The sequence below is a fragment of the Mustela putorius genome, unplaced genomic scaffold (assembly GCF_011764305.1).
Source record: "Mustela putorius furo isolate JIRA1106 unplaced genomic scaffold, ASM1176430v1.1 tig00004007_pilon_pilon_pilon, whole genome shotgun sequence".
Classification (NCBI taxonomy): domain Eukaryota; kingdom Metazoa; phylum Chordata; class Mammalia; order Carnivora; family Mustelidae; genus Mustela; species Mustela putorius.
This window is the reverse complement of record NW_025422145.1, coordinates 9,685,928-9,700,082: the sequence shown is the minus strand read 5'-3', so window position 1 is coordinate 9,700,082 and position 14,155 is coordinate 9,685,928. Positions and strand designations below refer to the sequence as shown.

At 43.8% G+C, this 14,155-nt stretch overlaps 1 protein-coding gene across 17 annotated transcripts in view; it reads left to right on the top strand.

Moving 5' to 3' along the window:
• The window catches only part of RBFOX1 (RNA binding fox-1 homolog 1), a 1,454,978-nt gene that overhangs the window by 1,111,975 nt on the left and 328,848 nt on the right, over window positions 1-14,155 (top strand). The window contains exon 1 of one of the 17 annotated variants that reach the window (XM_004750425.3): window positions 7,475-7,800. The exons of 14 other annotated variants lie outside the window; for them this stretch is intronic. In XM_004750425.3, the coding sequence (XP_004750482.2) occupies window positions 7,714-7,800 (87 nt within the window). In that variant the 5' untranslated portion in view covers window positions 7,475-7,713. Of the gene's footprint in view, window positions 1-7,474; window positions 7,801-14,155 lie in introns of those variants that run through there. 2 more of the 17 variants (XM_013055192.2, XM_004750424.3) reach the window with 2 other exon arrangements.

The window sequence follows — 14,155 nt, the reverse complement described above, 5'->3', positions numbered from 1 at the left end:
GGCTGGATGATGGATCGATGGATGGATGGCCACTCGGTCATCAGATGAATGTGGGAATATGGATCAAACAAGGTCAAACAGGTTTCTGTTCTTTTGCCTTGTATGACTTCTGAGGTGCTTTACTATGCTTATAGGCATCACGAATTCCCAAGAGGGAGAGACAGCAAGCTGAATTTCTCCTGATTCTTTGGTCATGGGTTCTTTTTACAATGAAGGGTGTCATCAAGCTTCTGTCATACAGAGCCCAGTGGGAGGTACCAGGCCGGGTGCTTAGTCACTAAGGAGAGAAGCATGCACATGGGACTCACGTGTTCAGCCAGTTCACAGAGAGTAGAGTATGTGCATGGGGTTTGGGCAGAAAGGCCCAGTGACGAGTCCTGGAGACTGTGCTATCTGGAGCGTTTCTGTGCCCAGCTCCTGCAGGGACCTGCAGCACAGACGCAGAAGATCCAGGGAGGGCACAAAGCAAAATCCAGGGGAGCAGCTGATAATCATCCCCCACTCTGAGAATCCCCAGGGAGCATCTGTTTGCCTCAAGCAAGGTCAACAAATTCTCAAACCCAGTTGCCATTCATCCCAAGACAGGTCAGGGGTCTGTTCTTGAAGCATTGTTGATCTCAGCAGAGATGATGTGTGGGGTTGATATTCTTAGATTTGCTCATTCAGCCAGTTAGTCTGGCTTTCAGAGGAGAATCAGGTCAAGAAGCGCTTAATGAACTAAGAGGAGCCTGGTACTGCCTCTACCACTGGGGGTTCGCATTTCTAATGATAATCGGCAGCCTCCTCACTTACAAGACCTACTGGAATTTTCTTTGTGCATCTGCATAACCATGTTTGGAGGTAATAGGGTGACCCAGTGTCCCAGATTCAAAGGCAAGACATCATCCCCAGAAACCCTCACTTGAAATTGAAATTCTCATATTTTGGTTTCAACACTGAACCTTCTATGCACAGAAGCCACACTCCCAGCCTTGTTAGCCTCTGTGTCTTAATTTCTGGTTTGAGTCATGGAAGGAGAAGATAAGCTCTTACACGAGAAGGCACAATGCAGGTTGCTTTTTTTGAACACTATTTTACTTAACCTCTTAGAGGTTAAAGGGAGAAAGGATTTTGATAATCCTGCTTTGGGGGAGGTCTGCTGTGAGCGGGTTTGATCCTCCAGATCAGCTATGGCTAATGCTACTACCACTGCCACAGCTACCAACACCCATTAAGTGAGTGTCTGCTGTGAGTCTGTCCCTCAGCTAAACACGTCGGCATGTTATTTTTTTTCAATTCTTAGACCACCTGAGTTCTGGTTATTATTGTAGGTAGAAACTAGGCTTTTCATATGGACAGTATGGCTCAGTGAGAGTTCTTAACTACTGTGATTTCGTGCTTTTGCAAGAGGGGAGCCACTGGGGCGATGAGTGTCAGACAGTGAGGGAATAGTAGTGTCTTGGTGAGACATAATGCTTAGGAGACACTTGTCATTCTTGTAAGAACATTCCAAGCATCAACTCATTTACACATATGAACCCAAACCAATCCATAAGAGGGGATGGGGATGTAGCTTCTCTTCCCAGGATGTCCCTTTCCTAGTTGAACTTGTCCTCCACTGAGGATACAAATGAAGGAGCATCAGATCAGTGGCTCGGCACATCCTGCCCACAGTCTGTGGAAGCTTTTCCTGTGGAAGATCTTGCCTCCCTGACGTTTCAGTATCCCCCCCTCTGGTGGGAACTCATCTGTCTGTCCCCAGCATCAGGACCATAAGCATTATGTAGCATCTCAGGGAATTTACCTTCGAGGTCTTTGCCAGGTAAAGCCCTTCCCTGCTCTTCTCACCTGCACTGGATGGGGTTTGAATACATGTCTGGTGGTGAGTGGAGTTGATCAACATTGGTTCCAGCTGTTGCCCTAGAGTGGTCACTCTTGATGATCTGGCAGATATTAGGGGCATGTGGAAGGGAACTCTGGCTCTTGGTAACTGATAAAGCACACATTTTGTAGTATAAACTCGGACAAGGGACACAACCTCTTTGAACCTCCATCTCAGGAAAACAAAATGATCGAGGTTGAGGTAGAAGAGCTAAAATGGATCTCACCTGGATGTGATCACTAGCCAGGTCTTTACTGTCCAGAGACAAATCACCACTGATTTGGGGCTTAGACGGGTAGGTCGTGAGTGCTGGAGAAGGTGGGGAGGCTGCCAGAGGAGCCCACATGTGCCTGCTTGATGAAGGAGGGCATGTCCCCTCAAAGGAGGGGACAGAAAGAAGTGGCTCCTGTTAACAGAGTCATCAGTGTGGGTACTGATGGGGTACAGAGAAGACAAACTTGACATGGCATAGAGATGATTAGAAAACAGTTTCACACAAGTATACTAAAGACCTACTGAGGGGGAAAAAACAAAATCAAAAAGGAAGCAAAACAAAACACACCAACCTTTCTGAACACCTTCCAAATGCTGGAACACATGTGCTCAGCCATCCATCCCGTGGCAGCAACCTGCCTGCAAGGAGTCTTGGGTGTTGGGTCACTTCACCCCCGAGGAGACTAAGGCTCGGGACTGAGGATCTTATCCTAGGTCAGATGTTTGAAAGTGGGGCAGAACCCAATCTCTCCAAACTTTGAGACTCAGGCTTTTGCTACTTTGTCAGGATGTCCCCAGGACCACTTGATGGCAAATGTAGAGAGATACAGGTAGCCCTCAGTTATCAGGAGAGCCCTGCAAACTTCTCACCCTGCCTCACATTTTCCCAAAGCAGCCATTCAACCCATCATTCTCGTAGGAAGCATTTTGGGAAACTTTGTTTGTCTAGTCACTGGCTGAGCAAGAAGGAATGGTGGGCTTCTTCATCTGAGCCAGTCTACCTTCCAGAGGAGTAGTCATACTTCACAGCATTCTTGTACCTTGCTATTGTGGTTCTAGAAGATAGGTGATAGTGTAGCTCATTCTGCCTCATGAAGAAGGCTTTGCAGAAGATGTAACATTTGATTAGGCCAGTGAGTTTGAATTGGACGAAAAGAAGGGAGGAAGGGACACAGGGAGGGAGGGAGGAAGGAAGAAAGAAAGATGGAAGAATGAATAGTTCTGCGTAACAGACCAGATTGTACAGAGGCTTGGATTTATAAAAGTGTAGGGCAAAGGCAACTTGCTAGACTAATTTTTAGGGGGGATAACAAGTGATTTGTAGAAGTAAAGACGGTATGTCTTAGAGGATGAATCTGGAAAACTAAAGATGAAGAATACCATCTTCAAGATGAAGAATATCATCTTGAGTAGAGCAGGAGAGTGTCTTTTCGCCCGACTTTGCCTGGAAATGGCGAGGTATGAGTGGTTCAATATTCTGCGTAGATCCATATGGTCAGATAAACACTGTCAATATCCAAAAGATAGGGAGCGCAATTAATATTGTCAGAAGAACACTGCTTTATGCCTTCTGTTTTGTTCTGTTTCAATGGTCGACAAGTAGCAACTGACATTTGGCCTCTTTTCAGGAAACAGGTAAAGAATGGTGGAGACAGTCTCACAGAGTCTGAGTTTCCTGAGCTATGGAGGAGGCAGGTCCTTCCCAGACTTCAGGGATGGTTGGTACAAGGAAATGTGGCCCAAAGTTTCTAGATCTTCCAGGCTTTCAAGAGATTCTACTATAGACCTAAATTTTACACAAGACACTTCCATTTAAAAACATCACCTCTGTCTTACACAATGCAGACAAACCACCATCGTTGTCATCAGCAATCTTCCTCTTCCTCCTGTCCTCCGTCCTCCTCCTCAGACTGAATTTTGTCCATGAGGCTGAATTTGGCTCCGTTCACCAACAGAATGCATATGGCAGCCACCGGTCTTCTCCGAGTGCTGTCCTCTCCCAACCTCCAGCCAACACTTGCGTTACTTTTCTCTTCCCTTCTCCTATGGGAGCGTTTACACTTTGGGTGGCTGCCCCTCACAAAGGCTGGTGGTGAGCCACATAATCCTCATGTTTGCTCTCAGATGTGGGAAGGAGATGTGGCGTCTGACCTCGGCAGAGGAACCACTTTAAGGAAGGGGAAGGAGAAAGCAGTCTCTGAGAAGGGAGTGTCATTGTGGAAGGTGGGGAAAGAATACAGAAGGTGAGGGGTTTTTTTGTTTTTTTGTTTTTTTATTTTTTCAGAAAGGTGGGTAAGACTGAACTGTCAAAACCTGGCTAAGACAAAGCAAAACAAAAACAAAACAAAACAAAGTCTCCTGATGGAAATCCCTGATACAAGGGACGATCGACAGAATGGACACCAAGGAAGTGACAGAAAAATCAAGAAGTACGTGGGGAAGCAGAGGGCATCCAAAAAGGAGAATGTATTTGCTATCGTATTAAAGTCTGACTTCTAGAGCTTTAATTAAAATACATGCTCTCAATTCGGGATCAGCAAACCATGGCTGGTGAGCCAAACCTAGCCCATTACCCATTTTCACAACTCTCAAGCTCAGAATGGTTTTTATATTTTTTCAAGAAGGGGAAAAAAAAATGAAAGGAGGATCTCATGACAGGAAAAATCAGAGGAAATTCAAATTTCAGGGTTTTTTTCCTGTATTGTAACTGCTTTCATGGATCGGTAGCAGTCTTGAGTGGTTACAGCAGAGAACTAAGGTCCTAATACCTGAGCTATCAATGATTTGCCCATTTATAGAAACAAGTGTGCCCTCCTGTCTGGGATGGCCGTCACCAATATTGACCCATGGCCCTTCGCTTGAATTCTGTGTTTCTAAGGTCTGCCTGTGTCTCCTTACCACAGGCTCCTCTATTCTCTACTTTATTCTTTTATGCTTACATATCAAAGTTTCTGCAAAAAAAAAAAAACAAAAAAACGCATGAGTTTAATAAGACCTACTAGACGTTGAATAGCCGACCATTTAGCATGTGCCGTGCATTCTAGCCCGTGGTAAGGAGGGACATGCAGAAGGTGGTTGTCTGCCTTTTAACAGAGGAAGTGGATGAAAGAACAAAAGAATTGTTGTCTGGTAGTACTAGGTGCTTCCTGTTTGGAAAAGCAGAAGCTGTGTTCTGAAAAAGAGGTTTTGTTTAATGGTTGTCATTAAATTTTGTGTCTTATTATTTCATAATGTTTTTGAGATGGGCTTGGAAGAAGGATATATTCACTTCATCCAGTTCCAAAAATAGAACTACTAGAGACAATACATGACAGTAATATATGGATAGACAGCCAGAGTCAAAGACAACATGAATATTGATAGTTAGGATGGGAGGTGGTGAGGACAAGAAGACAAGAACAGAAATATGCAGGCAGTAAAGGCCAACACAATGGGCAGAGTTGAACTTCTTATTTGGTTTTGAGCTTCCTAGCAGTCAAAATGAAAAGGGTCACAAAACAGTTAGCCCTTATCTTAAGAGACAGGAGGAAATGGTTACTCATTACTCACGATCAGCAAAAACTTCTGTATCATGGAGTTCTTTAAAAGAAAACAGAGGGGTGCCTGGGTGGCTCAGTCTGTTAAGCCTCTGCCTTCGGCTCACATCATGATTTCGGGGTCCTGGGATTGAGCCCCACATCGGGCTCCTTGCTCGGCACTGAGACTGCATCCTCTGTTGCCCTTCACCCAGCTTGTACTTGCTTTCTTTCTCTCTCTCTCACTCTTGCTCTCTCTCAAATATGTACATAAAATCTTAAGAAGAAAGGAAGGAAGGAAAGAAAGAAAGAGAGAGAAAGAAGAAAGGAAGAAAGAAAGAAAGAAAGAAAAGAAAAGAAAAAAAATGCCTTCTGCAAAGGGTATAGCTAGGTATCTCTATGCCCATGTGCAATATATTTCTCATTTTTCTCCAAACTCCTCAGGTTCTTTAACCAAAACAATAGATACAGTAATAAATATGATGATCCTTTGTATTTATGTAACTGAAGTTTCAAAAACACTCCCAGAATTTTGCCCTTTGGAGCAGTCTTGGTGAAGAGTAAGTGGATATCGTTACCTCTGTTCTAGTTTAGGAAACCAAGGATCTAAATGTGTAAGTTTCTAGCCTGAGTGACCAGATTATTTCCTGCCTCCTCCTCCAACAGTGCTTCCATTTTATAACACTGAAGAGACATAAATCAATCTGACCCAGCCCTTACCAAAGTAATGAATAGCTGTCCCATCCCGGGAAGCTGTCTCATGGAGATGCCTCTGTCCTCCCCGGTAACTTCTCAGAAGCACAGTGTTGAAAGTCAGAGTCAAAAGCTAAAGTTAGAAACAGTATCAGGCTGTTAAGTAAGAGGGGTCAACTTGCAGCTGTTACTGGAGCTTTCTGAATTGTAACAGTGTGGCCACTTTGATACACGAGAATCAATTACAGAGAAATCTTGTCAAGATGGCCAAAATTCAGCCTTAAATAATTGAATTCTCTGCCAAACGCTGTCCACTGTTGTTATCTAGAAATGTAATTATGCAGCTAAATCAAGCAACTAAAATTAGTGTAGTGTAAAAACACCTTGGCTATCTGAAAGTGGAGGAATTGACATTTGGATTTAGAAAAAGCCAATAGTTGAATATGTTTTGTGGTGTCTGAAGCTCTCCGAGTTTCTACAAAATCTATATCTTATGTCCTGCTTAGAGTTAGAGGTGGAATGTGGCAAGCGGATGTTCGGTTTGAAGGTGATTTCCTATGATCCCTGGGCCTTCAGCATTAGCTGGGCAGACTTGCTTTGTCTGTTTCACGTCCTTGCTTTTAAAATCAGGGAGCGCTCCACCAGCCCATGTGCCTTCTTGCTGCGGGAGTGACGGTATCTGCACCTTTGATCTGAAGCCAGAGATGTGTCCATACCGACTGTCAGGAGAACAGGGAAGACGGGATGAGAATGGCCGACAGCCTCCAGCATCGTACCAGGGGCTTTGTCACACAACCCAATGAGTAGGGTCTCTCATGACTCAGTCTCCCAGATGAGGAAACCGAGACTCAGACACTCCAACTGTGAGCAAACTATTCGACCAGGGCGAGCCCCCTTTCCCATGTGTTGCCCGGAACAGATAATACATAGCTCAGAGAGTTGCGGGAATAAATGACTTAGCCCGTGTAAATAACTTAGTTCATTCTCTGTGCATAGCGCACTCTGCAAATGTTAGCTGGTGTGATTATTGTATTATTTGCACAGATTGCCCCTTTAAAATTAAAACCAGAGGGAGGGAGAGAAGCACAAACTAGACCACCACCTTAGCTTCTGTTTGATCAGTACCAAAGGCTGCCCGCATTTAACCTACTTGAGTTTTAAGTGGCAACTGATAATCATATCAATTTACATTCTCAATTTTTCTGGCTAAAAATCCCATGCAGACTCTGCCCCTTGCCTTTTGCCCCAATTCCTTAGGAAGAACCCAAACCCGATAGCCCCACTGCCTCTCTCTCTCTCTCTGTCATTTGGTCTCTCTCTCTCTCTCACTCTCTCTGAGAACTAAATTAATGAAGAGTATTTGGTTAGTCATGTTAGGCAAGCCGTTCCCAAAATAGCACCTTCCATTTTGGTAGCTTCAACGCTGCAGCTGCTGTGTCTCTTCTTCGTCTGGGAAGAAAACTTTCACATTAAGAGTTGCTGATGCGGATTTTCTTTCTTTCCCCTCTCTGCGTTGATGAGTGCTTGGCTCCTGACAGAAGCGATTTGGCTCTCCGCTTTGTAGTTCGGAAGAAGTTGGGTCTATAGATTTTCCCCTAACTCTCCATTGATGTGTTGAGCTTCCGAGGGAATAACACCTTCACGTAAAGCATGTTGCCTTCTCAAGGAGTCCTCCTGCATCCCTATGGCGTGCCTATGATTGTTCCAGCAGCCCCCTACTTCCCCGGACTGATCCAGGTAATTCAAGGCCACTGCCAGCAAGCAACTTAACTCCAGAGCGCTCAGAGTAATAATTGGAATTTTTATGGTTGAGAAAGCAAACACTTTTAATACAGGAAAAAGCCCTCGTGTAGTCAGTGGGAAGACAGTAGGAAATCAAAAAGATGGATCACCCTAATCTGGCTATTGACATCTCTCATGGCTGAATAAATGGTGTAGTTGAGCTATATTTGCTTGTATTGATCTGGGCGCTGTTTAACATTCATGCCTTTGCTTCAGGAGGGTTGACCACGGGGCAAAGGATTTGCTCTCCTTCCCGGCTTTCTGAGGGACTCGGTCTCCCAGAGCTGATCATGAGGCAGAGTAACTTATCATGAGGTGACTTGGTTAAGAGCTTTAACCCGGAAAATAGAAGGAGCATGAAATATGCATTAATTCCTGTGTTTGCCTTCGTGTGGGTTGTCTATTTTCATAGAAACCCCCCCCCCACTCCCCGCCCCGCTGCCGACCTGGGTTGAGGGGTGGCATTGAGGCAAAAGGGAACACTCTGTTGATGGTTTATTTATGAAGTTCAGAGACTATTCTAGGAATCCCTTACCAGCTGTTTACATCTTAATGATGGCAAGAAAGTGAAGAATTGAGATGTGCGTTGGTTTGACTTTTAAGGCTATTAATTCTGTGCAGGGAGAACCATCTACCAATAACACACTTGGGACTCCCCCCCCCCCCGCCCCCACCATAAGTTTGTCTTTTTAAACAAGCCTGGCTTCTGGGTGTCTGTTTGACGTTCTCTGTGAAAAGCTAACACCGAGTCAGGGACAGAGCCCGAACATGATAGGAAACCAGATGGTTAGGTGGTTGTCGTCTGCTTGTTATTTGGTTAAGAACAGCCATCCCTTTGTAATAAATCTGTGTTGCGTTTCTACAGGAAAGGAAATTTAAGTGTCTTTTGTGTTCACTGTGCACTTTCACCTTTGTTCTTGACTTCCACCCAACTATATTTTAAAATTCTGCAATATCCTAGTTTGTGAATGAACATTTCTGGGTAGGGTTCTGGTCAAACACATTTTTCTCCTTTTCCAAATGGCTTCTGTGAACTCTAAGAACTTTGGTGATTTGAGACGTGCACGGGGTGATTCTACATACTAACAGAACATTCTGTCCTCCTAGACTTACGGCTGTTGCTCAGTTTGGAAACTCCTATATGGTGTGTGGGAAATAAGTGAGCCATCTAGAGAATGGGCCTTCACAACGTGGAAAGGGTTCCATCTTTACCGGTGTGGGCAGGTCCATGGGGCGCTCGTGGCGTCTGAAGCAGGACTCCAGAGCAGACTGGAAGGCCTTTTGCTTATACTGGAAACTTGGGGTGAAGGTCGGCTGTTGGGAGTTTTGTCAGCCCCTCTGCCGCCCCGTCCGATAAATAATTACAAGCAAATCGTGCCCTTCACTCTATGCTGATTGATGCTGAAATTGCTTTTGAAAGTTCTCATAAGTTCCTGTTATAGATTAAGTGCCGGTGTAGGAAAAATAGTGGCACCCACTGAAATGGGTGAATGTAATCAGGCTTAATGGACTTGAGAGCTTGTTGGGAATTAAATAACTATCGATTTGCTGGAATGTTGCTGTCATTACGAAATGCCACTCTGGACGTATTACCCCAATGATAGATGAGGAGGCGCACAGGGCAGCTGAGAAATTGGGGAGGCCCTATTTCTTCCTCCTTTGCAGAGGCTTTGAGAAACATATCCAGTTATTTTTGGAAGGAACAAGCGATTTTACTTGCAAATCTTAGCCCTATCCTACTTTGTTTTCCCAAGTGACACTTCTGGTAACTAGTTACCCATAAGTCAGGAGAGCAGTGCAGTTGGGACCCTCTAGACCAGCTGCTGTGACATATTCATCTCCTCTCCCATTCCCCTGGAACACTGAAATGCTGTAGCTAGAAAGAGACGAGCTTCATCTGGTTTGCTGAGAGAACCTCTGTCATTTACACATTGACATCAAGAAACTCAAATCACCCCACTGCAGTAACATTTTGCAAGGGGAGGGAATGCAACTCAAAGAGAAAAACTGTAACACTCACACACACACACACACACACACACACAAACACACACACTCACACTCACCTTTTTGCTGAGGCTTCTGACACCATTTGGCCTCTATCCCAATGGGCTATATAGTCTTGCTTACCAATTTCTTGACCTTGTATGTTTTTGGGGGTTTTTTCTGTTTGTTTGTTTTTTAGTTTTTTTGTTTTTCTTTTGTTTTACCAACTTTTCAAGCAGGAGCTTTCCTGTAGGGGTGGAAGGTGCCACCCACACCTTAATAATGTCATCAGCAAGACCTGAAAGTGATCCAAAATAGTATGTGTACTCCATCATCAGTAGTAAGTTCCCTGTGACTGGAGATGTACAAACAGAGCTGTAGTGGGCACTTGACAGTGTTGTTGGATCAGAGTTTGAGATTCCTCCCAAGGTCTTTCCAGCCTCAAGAGCCAACAATTCTGTGGCAGAAGAACTTCCATTTCATAATTCTTTCAAGTGCCACTTTTTTTTTTTTTTTTAAATTCATGCTAACATTGCCCTACTTTGGTCCACTAAGGGGTAAAAAAAAAAATAATTGACCAGACATCATAACAGGCATTAGGGAAACATCACATTGTTTTTGACAAACCAAACCAAAACAAAAAAACAAACCAAAACAGAGAGTGGAGTTGTTTTTTACTCACCAGGGTCTTTTGTTCCAGAAGTTATCACTGATCTTCCTCTGCTATCCCTTAGGAAAGCAAGAATGGTTACCATATTGGATATCCTGAACATTATCTCATTTCTTTTTTTTTTTTTTTTTAAGATTTTACTTATTTATTTGACAGAGAGAGAGGTCACAAGTAGGCAGAGCAGCAGGCAGAGATAGAGGGAAAGCAGGCTCCCCGCTGAGCAGAGAGCCTACTGCAGGGCTTGATCCCAGGACGCTGAGATCATGACCTGAGCCTAAGGCAGAGGCTTAACCCACTGAACCACCCAGGTTCCCCCCATCATCTCATTTCTAAATTTGTAAAATATATAGCAAGGTGGATAGTTTTTCCTTCTAGCCATGTAAAGAATTCCAGAATGGCCATGTGGGATTGAGCTGAACAGTTTGGACAGTTTCAAGGGTCATGAGAAGCAGAAGAGAAGAAGAAAAAAGTAATATTACTGAGTGTGTTATATAAACAGTACTCCTTTCCCTTGGTATGGATCTCAATCTCGGACTCTCTGGTTAAAAAGAAACAATGTATGTTCCTATTGAACCTCTTTATTTACTTCTAAATGTTCAACAGTACCTTGAATGATCGATGAGCTGTCTGATCTGAGAACAAAGAAAGTCTGACAAGTCAATTGTCAGTCAGTCTTGAATCCAGAAGTTACCAAGATGGCTAATCCAAACCATGGACCACAGCCGCACAAAACCAGGCAACTAAGAAAACAGTGGCTTTGTAAGTGATTAGTCTGTTTGTTTAGCATTTAGATCTAATGAGCCCTTGGCTCTAGGTTGTAAGTTCAGACTCACACCCCTCGCTGTAGATATCTGTCCAGAAAGTGTGCCCTTTGATGATACGTGGCTGACTCATTCTCCATACCGGGGCAACTAATTCCCATCTCATTTCGGTATTACAGATAATGGATCAAAAGGCTATTTTCCTAGATGAAGGATGGTACAAACAGAGCCCCGTCTATCTCCCCACGCATTTGTTAATTTAGTTATTCATTCACTGGTAACCTATACCAGACACCGCTCTGGATACGCAGGACACAAAACTGATAGTTATAGCTACTGACCTGTAGGTTCACAGCCTGTGGATGAGAGCACTAGATAAACACAAAGCTGATATTGCAATGAATGCTTTAGTGAAGAATGACAGGGAACAATTACTAAGTATTTGCCATGGTCCAGGTGTTCTGTTAAATACACAGGTATATTACTTTAATTTGCTCTTAAAAGCCTTCATGTTGGGTGCTATTGGCGCACCATCCCTTATCTGTAATTTTAAATTCCAAAAAGCTCTGAAAATCAGGGTTTTGTGGGGGGAGGAGTTTGGCACCCCAACTCATTTGGGAAGCAGACTTGACCTGAAATGATGTGTGGCTATTTATAGATTTTCTTTATCCCACTTAGTGTGAATATTCATATATTTTGCTACAGGGATATTTATGTGTTTGATTTCAGACCGTGCTGTCCCAGACCCTGCCGAGGGTGTTACATAATCAGTGTTTCCACTGAAATACCTTTCTGAAAAAAGGCCATTCCCCACGCCCCGCTATAAAAATTTGAATTTCAAAATACAGATGACCCCAAAGATTTCAGATGAAGAATCGCAGTCCTGCATTATGATGCCCTTTTTGCATATGAAGAACCTGAAGCTGACACTCTAGAAACTTAACTCGCCCAAGGTCGCAGGAATGTCAGTGACAGAGCTGAGATTTGGATCAGGTGTGTGGGGCCAGAGCCTTCCCTCTTCACCCGTCTACTGTTGAGGTGCACCCATGGGAATGCAGAGGAAAACACCGGAGAGCGGGTAGGTGGATGTCTCTTAGAGGAGGGAAGTGGGTGGTTAAAAGGGAAAAGTGGCATTTGAGTTGAGCTGGAGAGCACCAGCAGGCATTCACAGGTTAGCTAAGGAGAATGCTCTTCCAAGCAGAGCAGAGCACCTGGGTGAATTCACGATGTTGGGGTGACACATCGAGACAGGCCTCAGGATCTTCCCCAAGCCACGGGCACTGTGGAATTGGACATTGTTTAAACCTAGGACTCAGCAGTTCAAAGGCATAGGCTCAAAAGGGGCTGGGAGGAGTCTCAGAAATGAAATTTCCAAGTGCTCGACACTGGTATCGGCTCCGAAATACTCTTCTGTGAACCCAGCAGGTGAGAGTCCACTTTGCTGGATGTGCGTCCCGACCACGCTTTGTCATCTTTTCTCCCCGTGACTGTAAGCTCTCTGGAGGCTGTAAGTTTTCTAACTTGAACTTCACAGAGTAGGCAGCGGCAGAGAAATGCTGATCAGTGCCTGTCTGATGGGGCCAGCCATGGTGTAAGCAAACCGTGCACTCTGGGTTTCGAAGCAGAAATCAGCGTCATTGAATCTGGCGATGCAGCTTATGACAGATCTGCATACACATTTGTAGCAACGCCAGGAGTTACCAGAGCACTGGTTGTGACAGGGAACCAACAGAAGCCATCCCCGCAGAAAGGTAGAGGAACGGAGAAGGAGCTTGCAGGTGGTGTGGTTATGTCTCTGCGTGGACCTAAAAGACGCACGCTTGTTTCGGTCTGTGGCGAGTGGAGCCATTTTCCGACGCTGCCCTCGCTGCCTTGCAGCCTTATCTACATGTTTGGAGAGTCTGCCGATCGGGAAAGAAATCCGAATGTACACCTGATATAAATGCTAGTGGTGTCATTTACTTTGAGGCCACTCCATCTCAGTCACTAAGTGACTTTTCTGTACTGCCAAAGAGACCATGTCAACAGCAGACTAAATTAAAGAGTCAGGGCGGTGGCAAGGAGAATTTGGAGTCAAACAGGTCCGGGTTGATGTATTGGCTCTGGCATTTACTAAGCGTGTGGCCTTGGGCTTGTCAATTAACCTCTCCAAGGCTGTTTGCTCAGCTACAGAATGAAAGCAGGAATACCTGTCTTGCAAGGTGGTTGCGAGCTTGAAGTGTGATCCATCTCCTGGTTCAGCAGTTATTTATTGAGCACCTACTGTATGTCAAGCTGTGAAGTAGGAGAGGGTAACGGGGCAGAATAGAAAACACACAAGACCCCCGTTCAACACAAAGCTTACATCCTGATACATAGGAAAGAAAGATGATAGATAGATATAGCTTTATATATATAATATATATAATATGTGCTATTACATATATTATATATTATATACACATTATACATATGACATACTTATAATATTGTATATAATATAAAATTATCTATAATATATAATATACACATATATGCATATATACACGTATGCATATATACATATAATATACATACGTATCTATAAAATATATATGGTGTAATATTATATATTATATATAATAAATAATATTGTATATATCTATCTCAATAGAGATCTCTATAATATATAATATATATAATATATTATATATATATACAGATAGAGATATCAGTGTAGATGTTTATTCTACGTTGTTCAAGAGGAAGAGAGAAAGTGAGAGAGAGAGGCATGATGAGTGTTTAGTCAGGGCCTTTTCATTTGTAAGCAACAAAAATCTAATTCACATTGCTTGTGCATGGGGTTGGGAAAGGACACATCCAGCTGAATTCAACATATAGTTGAATTCAGAGGCTCCAACAAACCATGTCGTGT